At 43.0% G+C, this 18,639-nt stretch overlaps 1 protein-coding gene across 2 annotated transcripts; it reads right to left on the reverse strand.

Annotated features, from left to right (window-relative positions):
• Nucleotides 1–904: 904 nt before the first annotated feature.
• Nucleotides 905–17,335, reverse strand: adcy2b (adenylate cyclase 2b (brain)). 2 transcript variants are annotated; one of them, XM_037264467.1, is made up of 25 exons: nt 17,034–17,335; nt 14,095–14,292; nt 12,434–12,595; nt 11,685–11,834; nt 10,643–10,791; nt 10,010–10,121; nt 9,401–9,528; nt 8,865–9,023; nt 8,501–8,633; nt 8,079–8,255; nt 7,972–8,012; nt 7,823–7,903; nt 7,483–7,552; nt 6,901–6,998; nt 6,466–6,550; nt 5,011–5,151; nt 4,661–4,810; nt 4,393–4,577; nt 3,999–4,083; nt 2,519–2,677; nt 2,276–2,422; nt 2,097–2,204; nt 1,907–2,021; nt 1,717–1,841; nt 905–1,538 (listed from the first exon to the last, which is right to left on the reverse strand). In XM_037264467.1, exons 1-25 carry the CDS (start codon nt 17,301–17,303, stop codon nt 1,386–1,388), a joined length of 3,381 nt encoding a protein of 1,126 aa, XP_037120362.1. In that variant the 5' UTR covers nt 17,304–17,335; the 3' UTR covers nt 905–1,385. The 2 variants fall into 2 exon arrangements, with proteins under 2 accessions (XP_037120362.1, XP_037120361.1); XM_037264466.1 differs by lacking the exons at nt 905–1,538; nt 1,717–1,841; nt 1,907–2,021; nt 2,097–2,204 and having other exon boundaries at nt 2,289–2,422; nt 2,519–2,660; nt 17,034–17,303.
• Nucleotides 17,336–18,639: the final 1,304 nt, after the last annotated feature.

An 18,639-nucleotide genomic window follows, 5' to 3' on the forward strand; every position in this document is an offset into this window, starting at 1 on the left:
CATTATAAATCATTATGCATCATTCCTGCATATTTGTTCTACAATATCTCGTTTACCACGTTTATTTACAGCTACTATTTCATTCATTTTGGCCCAAGATGATTTTTTTCAGTAGTTATGACTTTACTACAGTGTTAGCCAAGATTACTGATAATCTTTGGTGCATTCCGATTTACGTACATTGTCGTTTATTTTTCCGTCGTAAATAGAGGACTGCCTCTTTTAACTTGCATTTCACGAAGATTCCACTAGAGGTCAGGCTGAGATTATTGTTGTAGTTATGCTCTCTGATGTGTTATATATATATATATATATATATATATATATATATATATATATATATATATATATATATATATATATATATATATATATATATATATATATATATACTTCAACAAGACTCATCGTGATCCTCATGTGGACAAGCGCTAAAGGATATGGATGGAGGAGTTTACTGTACTCCTGTGTGTTGATTCTCATTTTATCATTAGATTGAACCCCCCCCCCAATGGACTCAATTTGCAGAGACCGAGGCGCGCACCATTTTTAGTCAGTGACAGTTCGGGAAGTTATTTATATCACCGAGCCGAAGCAATTGGACTTCTATGCCGCCCATTACTGCAGCACATATTCTTCAATGCTTTCAGGCTTGCACACTCAGTCTTGTGGTCTCATTTGATCTCAGTGTCAGAGTTGCAGAAAGGCCTCTAAGGGGCAAGTGTTTGAACATGACACTCAAGACATTTTATCCTGCTCGTTTATTTCACAGTACTGTATGCTATTAGCAATTTTCTCAAGGATGCTTTTCAGGTTCCTTATTTATTACTTTGACGTTGCACACAAAAAGTGAATCCATTTGTTGCAAGTATGAAAGTATGAAAATAAATAATCACGAAGCATGTTACAATATATACAAATATTTAATGAATAACAAAATGGTGGCAGCATTGGGACATTTGAACACACAGTGCAGCTGGTTTGCTTCCAGTGGAGATTTATAAAAAGCAACAATTGACTTTTCTTCTCGAGCCCACAACTCTTCCAACACTAAAACTACAATAACTATTTCACATTCAAACTACCTGTCAATGAGGGGGAAATTGGCAATTTACACTAAGTCTGACTCTGGGTCCATTCATAACGTCTGCTTTCGAGTGTATATTATTTAAAGAGCCGCCTTTGCTCAAGCGTCAGGCTCTGACTCTCGGAGAGCCGTCTTCTCCACACTGACATCCGACAATATGGCCGTCTTCACAGTTGTTTGTCCAATGTAACGCAGGGGGGGCTTCGGCTAATAACTCGTACGTACTTCCAGAGCGTGACCGATGCTCGCTAATGCCACTTTGTGTGTTGAGTCTATTTTTATTTTTCCGTGCGACGACTCAAGGCATGACGGTGCCTTGTGACAGGGATCGGGTCATCTCTGTGTGGACAAAGTAGGTCTTCAGTTCCCCTTTTCCTTTCACGTTGATGATGCCTCGACACGAGCACATGTAGCCCAACGTGGTTAAGATCTCACTTGTCTCCTCCGTCACCTACAACAACCAAGAAGATGTTTAGAAGCAGAAGAAATTCATTATATGTTCCTTATGAGGGGAGTCTGGTGCACCCGTGGCCCCCCCTCTAGCTCCGCCAGTGCATGTATGCTTTTTGTAAAATAAAATTAACATTGTAGCACAAAAATAAGAGTGTCGTTTCAAGTGAAGTTTTCACCTGGATTTTTCCAAGCACTCCCGTCGTTTCCATCCGACTGGCCACATTCACGCTGTTCCCCCAGATGTCATACTGAGGCTTCTGGGCCCCGATGACCCCCGCGATGACCGGTCCGTGATTTATCCCTTAACACATGAAAATCACACAAATCAATATCTTACACATTCACGCTCATGTGGTCCGCCCTCACCGATTCTTAGCCGGAAGTCATTAAAGGAATGTTTGTTGATGACGTCGAGCTTCCCGACCAGAGCGAATGCAAATTCCACCATGGTGCCCACGTGCATGTACTGTCTGTCATGTTCCTGTCGGAATGAAAAGTAAATTAACAATAATTTATCCTTATTGTATCACTTAGGAGTAAACTAGCTCGAGCTTGCCTGTGCACAGTCGAGTCCTGGCGCCAAGTTGAGTCCGGTGGCCGCCATGTAGGTACTCCCGATGGTCTTAATCTTCTCCACTCCGCTGAATTTTGGCTTTGAAAGTAGCTGAGGACACAAACAGGAAGTCACGTGACATGTTTCACACTCAACTCTCCAGAAGAATGGGGGAAAACTACCTCATCAAAATCTGCTATGATCTCATTGAGGAGACGAAGACATTCGAGTCCTTCCTTGTTGACGTCCGACTCGGTGTAAAACTCCTTGAAGTCCGGGATGGAGGCGAACATCACGCACACGGAGTCGTATGACTGATGGTAAAGGTCCTAAAGACGAGCAAACGTATTTATTTAAACTTAATGCCAAAACACTACTTTTATCTAAATGAATGTAACACTGCTGTAATGTAGAAATAAGCTGACCTCATTTTTCCAATTGCGTCCAAGGAAGTGTTCGGCCACGTGGGCGGGCAGGACGTTCTCCAGCAGGACCCGGTTGAGGTTCTCCATGGTCTCGATCTCCTCGCACTCCCGCTTGAACTTGTCCCTCCACAGGAAATCCAACCTACAGTAATATTCATTCTGTTACAGGAGGACACAGAGTAAAGAGACACCTGCGTCATTCCCAGACAGCTCTTCAGAAAGTTTTTGGATGACTAACATGCAAAACAAATGCTTCTAAATGGATGCAGGGGCTTTAAAAAAATGGTTTTGCCCATTTTTTCTCTAGAGAGAAAGACTCAAGTTAATCAAACCTCGCTTTTCTCATTTGTCACGCTCATTTGCATAAAAGACAAGCTGATATTTCCTCATCCCTCACACTCGAGGGATTTTTGTCTACAGCAAGCGTCACCCATCCAGGTCAAAACTTCCCCGGAGTGTTTGTGTTGGAGACGGTGGTCCCCGGCCCCCGCAGAGTTATTAGTGTGAGCAGTGCATCTTTCTTTCCCCTTGTGATTCGAGTATGCCGCCAATTTAGAAGACAGGGAAGCATTTAAGTGCTGAGTTCTATCTATATCAACATCTTGTCCAAGGGGAGACAAAAGTGGGCCAGTAGAAAGAGGGGGGGGAGGGGGCTCATTTTAGATGCAGTTTGGAAACATGGTTGTAAACAAGCTTTGCTCTAAATGGATTGAAAAAGGCCTCATTTGAGCTGACGGTGGAATTTTGCCATGCAAATGATGTAAAGTTGCCGATTAAAATGGATGCGGCCACAATATTCTCGATTAGTTTATGCATGACTCGGCGGCGCCATATTGATTTTTTTTTGCATAACATCGACAATTACGTGGGCGGCGTTCAAATGCCAGACAATAGGCTGGAGTTTATTTTCTGCTCATCTCCTTAATGCTGAATAGCCAAAGAAAATGAAGAATATAAGATGGAGCTAGGCGGAATTCGATAAAACAATTCTGTGTACTCTGCTATTTTCTGGGGGGTTTCCCCCCCCCCCCCTCATTTCCTCTGGTATTGAAATGGTTTGACCTCAAACAGCATGCAGGTAGGACAACACTAATTATAGAACAAGTCACATTTTGCTTCCAAGACAAAATGTCCTCCTCCCATCTGTTGACAGCGACACAGAATGAGGACATGCTGAGCTTGTCTGGACCAACTGTGGCCTCTCTGGGGAGAGTGTTTGTCCGCCTTCTGATATTCTAGAAGGTGCCCTCCTATCTAGAACATCTGCTCTGGGCTCAGCTCTGATGGATAGCATTGGCAAAATAAAGATAAAACAAGTCATTGAAAAAGTGTGTCAACTGAGCTTTTTATGTCTCCTTCAATTTGGTGACGTGGAGGGAGAAGCGGGTCACACCAGTCGCTCTAAATCGACACCAGCTTGTCATTTGACCCGAAACCGTGTCAAACATATTCGGGAGAAAGTTTAAGAGCAACCACCGACCTGTCTGGCCAAAACCAGCAATGTGATGAAGAAGATGAAAAGGGACACAGAGCCCATTGTCTTGAGGTCCTTCAGGATTCCTGGTCTAGTTAAGAAGAACCACAAAAACAGGATCAATATCAAGTCATATTAATGTAAACAAAACAACTATTAAACTCAATTTAAAAAAAAAAAAAAATTCAAGAGTGGCATAAGAACTACTACAGATATTTATTTTTTTACTCTATGCAAAACTGGCATGCGAGTCTCTACTTTTTATTCAGATTTTTTTTCCCATAGTTAACTTCCATTAGAAAAAAGTGAAGGTGAAGCGTGGGAGGAAAAACATCCATTATCTGTCTCAGCAGTGACAATTCCACCTGTCAATCAAAAGTGTGACTGCATCCCCGGGTACCTGTCCAGCGCCTCGGTTGGATACAGAGCCTTGCTGAAACCGTCCAGAAGCGAAGCGTGCGTTTGGAGGATGATGATGTTGTAGATCACCAAGGCGACCAGCATCACCACCATTTTTAACTCGTAGTTGATTCTCAGAAATACCGAGCATGATACCAAGCCCAGAATACAGCAGTAGATGAAATACTGAGGATGGGCGGGGGGGAGTAAATTCTAAATAATAGCAACAAACAGGGAACTCTCTGTTGTTGTTATTTTGGAACACTTACCGGGAGATAAAAGTGTTTTTCTCCTGCTGATTGAGCCTGGAAGTCCGGCATGGTGCCATTTGTTAAATTCACAGGAGGACCGCTTGCGAGCGTTTCAGGGGAAGCCAATTCTGAGAGCGTGGTGGATCTCTCAGCATCCTCCACAAAGAACTACAAGTAATTCCAAAAATAGTCAAAGCCAGCTGAAAACATGCCTAAAATAGTATCAAGAACCAATTTAAAAAAAAAAAAGGGTTGTGCTGCATAATTAAAGAATAAAAGCACTCGTGGTTGTCACACGTTAAAGAGCCGCACGCTAATTCGTAACAGCAATAAAAAGCGATCATGAACATCGACAAGTTGGTCCTCACCATGTTGAAGACGGCCATCACAAGGATAAGTGTGGTGGTCGTCATGGTGAGGACCAATCGCAACCAGGGGTTGTTGGTGACGATGATGCGGGAGGACATGTTCAACCAGGGGAACGAGCACACCGATCCTTTCCGTCCTTGCTGGAGACACAAACAAAACACTGTTACAGAGGTGTTGTGATTCCTGGATTTGAACCACGAACCACTAGGGCACCGCGCTGTTATGTCACAATTTGTTGAAATTCATTCACAGACACTTTTTCATGAAAAGATGGAGTTGATTACGTAATTTTACACTTGGGTGAGCGGTCAGGCACTCCGGGAAGTCATTCGAGTGCATAATACCTTGTTATTTAACACGGCTGACATTTCTCAGTATAGAACCAAATTACTTTTAAATGATGTTCTGTTCTCACCACCAACCAAGAAGAAAAAAAAAACCCCACAAGAAAGCAAATGTTATCACGATTCTCACCCCCCTCCCTTTTTGTTCATCTTCATCTATTTGCGTTCCTTGTTTGAGGACCTTTTATCAAGTCCCTGTTTAAGAATAGAAGATTTCCAATTCCTTTTATCGAGAAACACGCGCTGAATGAATGACCTTTGAAAAGCCGTTTAAAAAAAAAAAAAAAAGATCCCTTTCTTAGTGACATCTGAGAAATAGAAGCGGCCCATTTTCAGCGTGGAAAAATTGCTTATAAAACATTCCAGTCAGGTTGTAGCTTGCAAATAAAAATGAGTTGGAGTGAGAATGGAGAAGCGCAAAGATGAATCAGACCATATTGGAGAACGCTCGGACTTATATTACTTTCCGCTATCATCATCAGCTCCGTCTGAACGAGTAGAATAGCTTCAAATAGCTTCCACGGTATTGAGATCAAATATCACACCGACGATGCACTATGTATGGATTGGTGCATTTTTGTCATTTACTCATCACCGATGGGAATCTAATTGGGATATTTGCAGGAGTCACAATTTATATTTTCCAGTAATTTTGGGTAGGCTGTGTCATGAAAGTCAATTTACACTCTGGTGTATAGTTTTGAGTACCGTATTTTCCGCACTATAAGGCGCACCTAAAAACCTCCAATTTTCTCAAAGTGCGCCTTATAATCAGGTGCGCCTTATATGTAGACCAATATTGAGCCACTACAGCAGGCGTGTCCAAAGTCCGGCCCACGGGCCAAATGTATATATCTTATATATATTGACAAAGTTTTAAAATGGGCCATTCATTGAATGGCCTTATAATCCAGTGCGCCTTATAGTGCGGAAAATACAGTACACAGAACGCCTCTGCAAAAGCATCCACAGCCTAATTGTCATTATACGATGCTGTGAGTAGATTTCAAATCAAATTATCCAATCTAGTTTGCTGCAGCATATCATTTATAAGGCAAAGTGCTGTGAACACTTTCCGGATGTTCGCTGAGAAATGCACGGAGTACCCACCAGAACGTGACCGGCAAAGCAAAGAACCAGGATGAGTGCCAACAGCAAGAAAGCCAGGCCGAAGGATATCCCAAGCACAGCGGTTCTATGAAGAAAAAAAAAAATGCTATTTGAGATTTTCCTTGTGAGTGAATCAGATTTAAGGACAAGCATCATAAAGTGGATGATGTCATGACATGGCTAAAGGTTAAAAATAAAAGAAGACCAAATGAGAAAATCAATAGCCGTTCAGATGCTGAATAACCCCGAATAGCCCGGCCAGGCAGTAAATTAGCATGACTCGCTCTTTTCGCCCCCACACTTTGATTTACCTGAGCTATAATTACCAGCGGCACGGCGTCATCTCATCGCCTCTTAAATGAATCGACTGGCGTCAAATCGCTTTTGTAACATCAATCTGCCGACACATTCGGAGACAGTCTCCGACCAACTCACTTGGGCAGGACGAGGACTTGCACGATGAAGATGCAGGAGAAGATGAGGCAGGCGCATGTGATGTAGTACTTGAACGCAGGTAAGGTGGTGGATCTGTACTGTTGATAGACGAAAGCATTTTTTTTTTTTAAAGCCATATTGATTTTATTTTTGCAAAACTTGGAGTGGTCATTAAAAAAATGTTGATTGCATGGGAGCTCTAACTCGCAAAAACACACATTTAATTACATTCGGGCACATCTGCCACGTTGGTGGAAAACAGATTCCGCATCAATTTGTTGTTTTATTTTTAATTAGCTGCACAGCTGTTGCATTAGTTAGTCACTGCCAAACAGGACGTAAGGTTTTGCTTCCGAAGCAAAAAAAAACAACGACTTAACGACTTGGAAGGCCATTCATTGAACCTATGGCAATTATCCAAGACGAAAACTTTAGAATTGGCTTGATAAAGGGTCAAAGTTCACAGCATGTTGTTGGTGACTGCAACGGTTCCTTTAATGACCTTAGTTACTCAAGGAGCAATTGATTGACGCTGAGAACAATGGCGAGCGGGTGAGGGTGTTTTATATGCATTGGCTTTACCTCTGCCTCCAGGGCTTTGTTGTGAAAGAACAATGAGATCCTCTGGATGTCCTCTGACTTCAGCCACTGTCTGGAGAGCAGAGGAACATGGTATTTGTTAGGTAGTTTTGCCTGGATGAAAGTCACGTTTGGGATTTAAAAAAAGTCATTGGTGTCAAACTCAAGGCTCGGGGGCCAGATACGGCCCGCCACATCATTTTATGTGGCCCGCAAAAACACATTTTGCGTCATTACTAAAATTACAAATTTTTAAAAACAGAGATGTTGCCAGCAATTTTTATGACCATTCATCTTTTGAAACGTTTTTTTTTTTTTATTAGTCTCGGATTTCAAAACTCACTTCTGCGAGTTGATTCCGTCGATGGTGCGGATCATCCGCTCGTTGAGTTCTTCCTCAAACCTCCTCCTCTGCGACTTGGACCTTAGCACAAGAGGTTGGGGTTGAAATTAAAGACCCAAAGTGAAAACAGAGCCCCAAAAAAAACGCACCTCTCCCGTCGCTGAAAGTGGTACGGCCCCATCGGGACATCCTAGAAAAAAGAAAAACATGTCACAAACATTTTAAGAGTTCTTCAATCAAGTAGGACCGGACTGACCGTGGTGTTGATCTTGCCGTTGTCCGTGCTCATGCTATCACGGTGGTGCAGGTTGGCGAAGGGCTTGGCGGCGCCCCATGACTCCAGGTAGCGGGTCATGCGGACGGACGCCCTCATCTTCCCGCCATCCAGAGACGGGCGAGAGCGCAGGCCCAGCAGAGGGCTGTGCTTGTCGGTCTGACACCAAAAAAAAAAAAAATCATTGCGTTAATGCCACTGACAATGACATTCAACAACAATAACCAGGAAGTTGCCCCTATGTGACCTTCTCCATTCAGACCTACTTGAAAATAAAGTCCTGCTGCCTTTTTTTAATATCTAACAGGATATTAAAAAGCTCATAAATATGAATGCAGAGGGTAGTAAAAATAATGTGTGATGTGGAACCCCCAATTCACAAAGCATTCATGTCTTCTACTCACCTTGGGGTTGATGACCAGGAAGGTGACCACACCGTGTTCTTTCAAGTAAGAATCCCGACTCTGCCCATCTCCTGGTTCCACCTTATACGAACCCTTCAGGTACTCCAGAGTCACAGATGAGATGTGGACCCTTCTGCAGAAGACAATATTGTTTCCTTTACATAAAAAAAAAATGGATGATGATGTTATTTTTCAATCTCCTGTCAGAAGACACCACAGGGAACAATTGGTTGCCCGGTGAGAAGTTCTCCTGGCACAATAATCGAATGGCATTAAAAAAAAAAAGTCCAAATGGTTGAATTTAGAAGACCTGTCATATTGCATGATTTCATCCCGCCTCCATGTGTGTGCTCATGTGTCATACCCCGGCACACCTCCCGCCTCCATGTGATTGGCAAGCGTCACGTCATGTGACCACACGTCGTACTGCCACTTGCGGAGGCCGATCACGCCGCACAGGACGTTCCCGGAGTGAACGCCGACGCGCATGTTGATGTCGACCCTGGTGGCATCTCGGACCTTCCTGAGGAACGAAGCAATGTACACTTTTGATCTCCCATATTGCAAAAACACATGCTCGGTTGAGTCGACAATCACTTTTTTAATTTGTCTTGCAACAAAGTTACAATAAAAAAAAACAACTATTCATCTGTCAGCTTTGTTCATTTCCATAAATCAGATTTTGCATGCCACTTTTTTTTTCATTTGTTCGAAGTAATTAATATTTACTTGCGCCAGGCCGAGGCTTATCATAATGCGTTCACATTTTGTTTACTCGAGAGTTCAAACACAGCTAAAACCAACTCTGGCTTTCTTCCTGCTCTGACAGGCATGTGTGTATATGTGTGTGTGTGTGGCGGGGCGATCTAAACAGTAAGAGAGAGAGATTTGGTATTTTACTTGATGGCCTCACACATATCCAAGCCCATCTTCACACAGTTCCTGGCGTGGTGAGGCAGAGACTCCGGCAGACCAGACACGCAATAATAACAGTCTCCCAGGATCTTGATTCGCATGCACTCGTTTTCCTATTGGCCAGAAAAAAAAAAATCATAAAGTTTGTACTGAAATAAACAAACATGTGACATATCAAAGTTAAATACAACTGAACAGTACAAGCTGATTTCTCCTTTTCAATTTTCTTGCAATCATGTATATTCATCTTTTTTATTTTTTTATTTCATGTTTTGGATTTATATTTGACACTTTGTGAATCATTACTGAAGACAAGGCCAATATCAGACACCCACTTACATAACCTGTAACATTCCACAATGTGGGATGCCGAGTAGCTCGTGGCTGGACCGCTTTTACGTAACAGCGGCTCCGCTCCGTCCACCGGCGGGCACAAAGCGTCAAGAGCCTGACTCAAGCGCTCAGATAAGCCCAAAGCTATCAGCCTACGTGTCTCGGAGGGTCGCGAGTGGCCACAGGACAGGTGGGGGGGGAGATATATTGATTCATTTGATGGGAATGTGGCCTGAGATGGAATATACAGTGTAACAATACCTTTGCGATCTGGTCAAACTTTCCAAAAAGTTCGTTGAGCATATGCACCAGCTCCCCCGGTGCGCAATCGCTGGCCAGCCTAGTGAAACCCACGATGTCAGCATAAAGGATACTGCGGAGATCAGCAAGAAACAGCAATCTTCAAAAATCCTCCTGCTCCTCAACCTCATTCCCGAGTCATTATCGACGTATTGTTATGATTTAATTAGTGTCTTTGGTATACAGCTCTAAAAATAGACTTGAGCATTGTGTGCTCGTGTGATTGTTTCCAAACCTCTTCTTGCAAACAATGCACTTGAAGACCACTTAAGGACATGGTCATAGTGTCCCCTTTGTTTAAAAAATCAGGACATTCCCTGGAGAGTCTCTCACGATAAGCCAAAAATGATTGTACGCGGCTCAGTTTCATGTGTGAAAAGAAGTTGGAGTGACCTCAATGTACAATGAAGGCGGATTAACTCTGATTTGATTTTGTCCATGGCAACAATAGGAATGAGATTGGATGAGGAGAGGGGAGGGGGTGAAGAAATAAAAGCAGATGATAAAAGATAAGGTCAAAAAGAAGAGAGCGATTAGCGGGAGGACATAAAGTAGCTATAAAGAGTCGAGATAATAAAAAATAAAAAAAATCACCTGACGTTGGTGTGCCGTTGCACGTACAGGTTATGGAAGTTGTTGGCGCTCTCGGTGCGACCAAATTTTGGGCCCTGAAGCCTCTGGATGATCTCGGCTTTCATCACTCGAGCGATGTGAGACGGCAATAGAGACAAGAGCAAACGTTCCTATGGAAGCGAGAGGATGGCTGTCACAAAAATTCCCGGGGAATGGAAACAGTGACCCAAAGCATACCACATCATGTTGTGTAACCATAAAAAGTGCTCTTTTTTAAAAAAAAAAAAAGGGGCATTTAGTCGCACACCCATTAGCTGTTTGAGGCTGATGTGCCCAACCCGTATGTGTGTGTAGGTGTGTGTGTGTGTGCATGCTACAATGACGGAGCAGCCGCCTTAGGGGGTGTGACTCATAAATGCAGCTCCGAGCACAGAGGGTCATTACACTGTTCACTCACAGCACGGACTCATTTCCTAAAACGCGGCGGAAAATTAACAAGATTGAGAGGTTGCAGGGTGCTGGGCTGCACCAAAAATAGACAACTTTGCCACCCGCTTCACTGCACTCTACACTTATTACCAGTGTGTTACTTTGGTAAATGGACTAAAGTGAGGTTTAGTCAGTGGTAGCTGATGAATAGGATCATTTTTTTGCTTTTACGTGGACAGATGTATTTCAACATTTTTAATTATAGCGATTAATTTTTGTAGTCATGAATTTATTTATAAAATGTTATAATTTCAAATGATATTTTGAATTATTTTTTATTCATTTATTTATTTTTGTTATTCATAGAATATTATTATTATTATATTTATAGCTGTAAATGGAAAGGCTGGTTATCGCCGATTCCAACCGAGCGTGCTCTCAATTCTTAATTTGAGCTCTATGTGCCAATTGTCCGGGCTCAAACAAATAGTGAATGTCAAGATTTGAATGTCAAGCAAATGTCATTCCTCTTTCCATACGATATGTATTACCAAATAACAAAACCTAATTGCTCAATGGGGATCAATATTTATTTTTCAAATCTGAATCTGCCAAATATTTTGGAAATATATACCTGCTGGTGCTTCTCAAACTCCAGCTTGATGGGGGACTTGATACAGTTACAGGTGTCCTGGTAAGTCTGCTTGAGGGCCAAATCCATCAGGTGTTTATGGTACGCCCCCGCTAAGTTACCGCAGGTAAAGATGATCACATTGGCCAGGATCTGCACACACATAAAAAAAAAAAAAGCGCACAGAGGTGACGCATGTTTTGCCGCTATCTCCCGCTCGCCATGCCCGCCTACATGATTACCTTGGAAAAGCAGATAAGAGCGTACACTTCAACGGCACTTTCCCACCACTGTGTCAACCTCAGGCTCTTTAAAAAATGTGGCCATGCATATCAATAGGTTGCCCTTTGGTCCTCTAGCCAAGGGCAACTCGCTTCTTTAGACAGATTTGAATGTGTGTGTGTGTGTGTGTGTGTGTGTGTGGGCATTGTGAAAGTCTGGCCATCCGTGACATTTCCTTCTATCTCTGGGCTTTATATGGCATTTAGTGTATTTATGGAGACAATTGCAGCATTTAGCCTTGTGCTTTGTAGGCCTAAATTTTTTTGGGGATAAGTGGACATAATTCACCATAATTGGTTTTTGCTCCCAGACACACAAAGTACCTCAAAGTGGGAGTATTTTTGGGCTGTGGTACCTGGATTTTGAGTTTAATTTAGTTTTCTTGAGCTAGCTAACTTATTGCATATCAGATCAGATTGAAAACTGGAAGATCAATAATACACGTTTTTTTTTTTCCAAAAAGATCTCACCTGCCAGACGAGAGCTTCCGAGTCTTTGGCGACGGAAGCCAAGCAGATGCTGAGGGTGACGGTGTGCGACAGGCAGGTGAGCGCGCTGGCCATGATGGCGCCCCTCATGGAGAAAGGCAGCATGGTGTAGACCACAAAGACGATGAAGAGGAAGAAGGAGACCTGCGAACACAAAGACAAATATCCAAATTGAGTTCAGACAGCTCTCATCAAAGCGTGACATCGTCCTTGTGGATTTCCTCCGCCGTCCGTCCACCCTTTCCTGTTGTGACGGCGACCGTCACAGCGAGGCCATCGTTTCAACCAGATGAACTCTGACCTTCCTGCCTCGTCCGTCTGTTGTCTTCCTGCGATCCGGGTTCAACCGAGATATTTTTGCTTGGATTTGATCAAATGACGGGAAAGAGTTTTTTTTTCTTTTTTGTATAGGTTGTCCGTTGCCACGGCAACCGAGAAGGCTGACGGTGGTGAAGCCTCCTGTAGATGGAGTGCGCAGCGTTCGGTAATTTTGGTGGAATTGACATTGGCAGTCCAATTTCAGGCACGTCACTCGCCGCCCCGGCCGAAGCCAGCTCGGCGTATTTCATCTCCGCCGTCGTCCCTCCTGGGTTCTAAAACACCCTCAAGATGGGAGCTGCAGCCGCCATGACTTGACATGAGCTACCTTGATTACCTCTGATTGCAAAAATGGCATTGATTGAAATTTGTTTTGGGACCAATCAAAATAGAAAAAAAAAATTACACTTTAAGTGCCTGATGGAAACGAGGCAAAATGTTTGCAGGCCAGCCTAACAACATGTGGACTCATCTGCGTCCGAGCGGCCCTTCTCCCCAGAGAGACTATCCCTGCTCAGAAATTGAATAAAGCCGGGACTAAAAGGTTAATGGCGCTCGATGAGAGCTCGTACTGCACGTGGACGTGACCGAGCGACTCTGGCATTCTTCTCATCTGTTTGACAGCATTGCATTTGTCTGTTTGTGTGTACAGATTGCACGCTAGAAGTCCATATGCTTCTTTCTTTTGTTTGCTCTGTGGGCTCCGGTAATCACCATCCAAGCAGCCCACTGAGAAGGGGCTGCAATTTCATTTTTTCTTCTTCTCCCATTACATATCCCACACCCTTTCCTTCCTTTTTCTTGAAGAAAGTCACAGTAGCCCACTCTATATTATGGCAGGTGTCCCAATAGTTTTGCTTACACCAGAGACCAGCTATAGAACGATTAATAATTCAGATTGATTACGCTCCCACAGGTGGCTGGTGATAAAAATATCTCCTGTCATGGAGGACGAAGTAAAGAATTGTCACTGTGGGGAGAGGAAATTTGGGCCTGAGCGTGTGCGGTGGGGGGGGGGAGTCTGCAGGGAACCGGGGGTGGGAGTCCGGAAGGGGCGGGGGCGCCGTCGGCAGGTGTGGAGAGGATAGGATTTGATAAATATGCGGAGACAAGGTGCGAGATGGAGAAAATAGGATTCCCGAGAGAGCGAGTGAGTCTGGCGCGGAGGACGAATGTGTCTGACTGCTCCTTTGCTCGCATCAGACCTAATTAAGATTTGTCACATGAGGAATTAATTTAGACGCACACACATCATGTAGACTGTAAAAACACGACTTACACAAATTCAGGTGCCTAATAGAAGCGTAATGACAATTTTAGCATACCTGGTCCCAAGGGCTGAGGATCCCTCCGGAGAACATGAACAGGTAACCCATGGTGACCAGACACGCCCATATAAGGAGGGAGAAGAGGCGGAGCATACGCTTGAAAATTGACTCGATGCAGACTAGAATGAAGATGGACAAGAAGAGGAAAAGGGCCGTGGGCACCGTGATCAGAAAGGTCAGGTGGTCCTCGGTGTTCTGAGAAGAGGGAAACAAATTAGGGAAATGTTATTTAAAAAAATAAATCATGCTTTCTTTTCACCTTTGACCTAACAACGGAAACAAAATGCTGCGCTGGCTATCTTTTTCAATGCTAATGAGGCAAGTCGGCACAATATGACATAAACAGTTGAACAGACTGCGAGCAGATCGGCTAACAGACAGACGCTCTAAGCCCGGAGAATGTGCAAGAGCATCACTTCTGCGCTCGCACGGTCAAAGTCAGCGTTTTTGACACTGTCAACACACACACATCATCCAATTAATGCACTTGAAACATTTGGCTAAGCAGAATTTTCTCACCGCCCATTAAATTGTGTTAAAATAAGCAACAGAGGTGGCAAAAGTCAAAATACAGAAAATAAAAACTCTCGTAAAAGAAGTACCGATTCCCTTCTGTACTTAAAAAAAAACAAAAAAAAAACACAACAGTACAAAATGAGAATTTGAGGCGAGGCCTTGGAAAGTGTATTTGTGTAAGGTAGTATGAGTCATGGTCTGGCACCGGGGTCCCGCGGGACCCAACTACTGACGCCACAGCACTCTTTGCAGCTCAAGTGCACAATAGAGGCTGGAAGTAAGGACTCGCCGCTTACGCCAGACACTCCAGTTATTAACTCAAGTATTTTAGCGCTTATCCTATTCAGCTAACGTGTGCACTTTGTATATTTCCAATTACCTGCGCGTTTTAATGCATTGTATTATAATTATTTCACTCTGGGGGAACCTGGCTGCATTGATTTCGATGGTTGCGTCAAGAGGTTTGATTCAAGTCGGGATTATAAGAGGACACATGCATGTCAACAAATATAACAATTTCAAGGGATTTATTTTTGCACTGAAAAGTGTAGATAAGCTCGAAAAGGAAATGGGACACTTCCTTGGGCAAACACACCCAAGCAACAAGCACGTACAGCATTTTTTTTTTTTCCCCAAAATGGGAGTACTTTCCATCCCCATAAAATCAAAATGCCATCAATCACAGGTTTGATAAAAATATAAAGTTTTGGGTGGTCTTGTAGATTTAAAAAAAAAATCCACTTCCATCTTCTGCAACTAATTTCCTGCCAATCTTCAAATCACAACTCGCCTGACTACACATCATCCAATAGTAATAAAATGGAAAAGTAATGAGTGAAATTCACATGCAATGTGGGAATACAGTGACTGACATTTATTGATCCAGTTCAAAAAAAAGATTAATCCCACTCTACTAGGAAAAAAAAAGCTATTATAGAAGTGACATGAGAGAACCTCAGTGATGCACAGAAAAAAAATGACAAAAAAAAAAGTGCCTGTGCATGTGACTCCATTAAAAACAACACTTCATAGACAATAGCTTGTGTTTACAGTCCAAACAATAGCTTTCTCTTGACCAAAGCACTAACGCCTGCGTAAGCGTGAACCGAGCTCTCACGCCGCCTCTCGATCCACTTGGCAATCCCGGCATTGTCGTTTTTAAAGTGGCGCTTGACAATCACACATAATAAACGGAGCACTCAAAACGCCATAGACAGGCTAACAAATAGCGTCGGTGTTGCTAGGCTTTAAACAGCAGAAATTTGGGGAGCACAAAAGGTGCAGCAACACATCTAGACAGAAATTTTTCTATTCTGCTACACTCACACTAACAACAAAACTTCCCATACATTTTCTCCGAGCAGGATTTTCTATGAACCGAGTCAGACATTCACTTTTCCTGATGGCTCCATTAAAATTTAAAACAAAGCAAAACGGATGGAGCAGAGGCACAAGTTCATTCAACTTCAGGATAGTGTTATCAGGAGAACTGCTGCCTGACTGTGGGATTCATTCTCATGGTAGATTCGATGAGGAAAAACGAATTCTCAACAGTACAGAGTCACACTTGGCCTGATTTAAATGGAAATATGGAACGATACGGATGCCAAGAGCTGTTAAACACGGGCCGGTCAGAACTGTTATGGATTATTATGAGGATTTACAAGCTCATGATGGAAAAAAAAAAAAAAAAGCAGCAATACTAAGCGCTATCGACTGCATTTTTTTCCCAGTTATATTTTAAGCACCACATTAGTTATATTCTTATATTAGTTATATTTGCAAACTGTGTGTTGTGTTTTTATCAGTGCTATAAAAGTAATTTTTATGATTTTACCATTGGATAACATTATAAAACATTTTGTCTAATGCATTTTTAATTTTTATACATAAAGAGGCATATAATAATGATTACTGTTATGGTAAGTTCATCAAAGTAGTACTACTGCTAAATAATAATAATTATAATGACAAAAATGAGTTTCATAATTTTGTTATGATCCGATTTGTCATTTCTAGTGCTCTAGTTTGCGGTCTTCATGGCATCAGATATATTACGCCTACAAATAATACATCATAAAATATTCCTTGATATGCGCGTATTTATATTTAGATTTAGTTTGCGGTACATATTATACAAGACATAATAAATGATAAAATAATGACATTGAATTATGACAAGTCCCAAAGAGCTCAAATTAAGTGACTGCTAAAAAAAGCATTCACAGCCAATGAAACAAAGGCAAATTTAAAAACAGCCTCAAAGCTCTCAATCACAAAGCCGCCCTCTTTTGAACGCACACAATGTATTTCTCTTTCAAACTCATATTCATTTTTAAACATGTCATCAATTCAAAGACGGCCAGAGCGCGGGAACGGACGATAAAAAGTTCAAAACATGCCCGGTGGCGCTCACTCACCAGCCCCGAGGCGAAGAAGACCACCAGCAGCGCCAGGCAGGTTCCCATGACGATGAGCAGCAAGAAGACGATGAGAGGATGCTGCTGGCTCATCCTGTAGTAGGACTCGTAGAGCCAGTCTTGCCGCTTCTCGCCCTCCGCGCACGTCTCACCCCCCTGGAAGCTCGGGCAGCCCTCCGCTCCCAAGCCGTCGGGCCCCTCGCCGCCCTCGGCCCCATCGTTCTTCTCCAGCAGGTAGCGTCCGCGGGTCCACAGAGCCTCCTCCCACATGGGTGTACGCCTCCAGGGGGGGCGGCGGGGGGGTCACGCCAAAGAAGTTTGGCTTGAATGTGATTGATGCACGGATGAGTGGATGGAGATGCCAGCACTTGCTCCCCCCAGGGTTTCCCTCACATCCTCTCAGGACAGCATCACTGATGAGCTCCTCTTTTGGGGGGAGCCGGCCTCTCTCTGATTGACGTCCTCTCTGGCTTGCAGCGTGCTACTCCGCCGAGGTGCAGATGAGGACTGGGAGGGAGCGACTGTGTAGCTGGAAGGGAGGGGGGGGGAGGAAGAAAAATGAGAAAGGGAGAGAGGGGGTGTGGTGGGGGAGAGATTATGTATATGCATGTAGTCCGGAAAGAGCAGGGGGGAATAGAAAATGCTGTGAAACTGGCTGAGAGAGGGTATAAAAAAAAAAAAAAAAAAGATAGCAGCGGGTTGAGTGTGTGGAAAATGCCTTTTGAAAATGAGTGAGTGAGACAGGTTGTACCAGCGGTGCTCAAGCTCAAAGGTGGGAAATGTACTCACAGTCTGTACTTAAGTCTAAATATAACCAAAAAAATGGTGACAGCAGATTTGACTCCTTCACCTAGTAAAAAAAAAAAAAAAAAAAAAAGAAATCTATTGTAAAATGTCCTCAGTTATTTAAGTATGATTGAATTACTGTGATTGATATAAAGAGGGGGGAAAAAATATGAGAAGATGAAAAGAGGCCTAAAAAAGAAAAGGGAGGAAAAGGAAACAAAGTCAGGAAGGGAATAAAAAAAAAGCCTAATCAGGAAGAAAGCGAGCGAGAGAGCTGGAGGTGGAAGGAGAGCGGAGCTTCAAAAGGCGGGAAAATGCCGCTAATGAGGAGAAAGTCGGAATGCCATGATAGCCCATGTCAGAGGAAAACCAAAATAGCGTTTCTCGGAAGCAAAAGAAGAAATACATTATTAAAAAAAAAGTGGCGAGCTCTATGTATCAGTATGCAAAATAATCGATAGGAATTAAAAAAAAAAAATCTCTTCAGTCCAATGTGCAGCCAAAAAAAGTTTTCTGGACACTCATCATCCAGCTGCTCAAAGTAATGACCATAATGAGCCTTAATTTATTAGCTCAGTTTCGAACAACGTGCCAGATGTCGTCCTACTTCCCGGCTGTGGCGCACTAAAATCAAATAAAATGTTTTTGTTTTTACCGTATTGGCCCGAATATAAGACGACCCCGATTATAAGACGACCCCCTCTTTTTCAAGACTCAAGTTTGAAAAAAGCCTTGACGACTCACCCTTTTTAAGTTTTATTTCAATGAAAAATAACTCGTCTTATATTCGGGCCAATACGGTAATTCTGTAAGGCCTTAA

This window comes from Syngnathus acus, chromosome 11 (genome assembly GCF_901709675.1).
Source record: "Syngnathus acus chromosome 11, fSynAcu1.2, whole genome shotgun sequence".
NCBI classification, from domain to species: domain Eukaryota; kingdom Metazoa; phylum Chordata; class Actinopteri; order Syngnathiformes; family Syngnathidae; genus Syngnathus; species Syngnathus acus.

What these genes read in the sequence shown, in the direction of transcription:
- adcy2b (XM_037264467.1), bottom strand. Translation starts at nt 17,303, where the DNA reads ATGTGGGAGGAGGCTCTGTGGACCCGCGGACGCTACCTGCTGGAGAAG. An exon ending in GATATGTGTGAGGCCATCAA is followed by an intron (nt 9,024 to 9,400) that starts GTAAAATACCAA and finishes TTCGTTCCTCAG; the next exon opens with GAAGGTCCGAGATGCCACCA. An exon ending in GAGGCGGGAGGTGTGCCGGG is followed by an intron (nt 8,634 to 8,864) that starts GTATGACACATG and finishes TGTCTTCTGCAG; the next exon opens with AAGGGTCCACATCTCATCTG.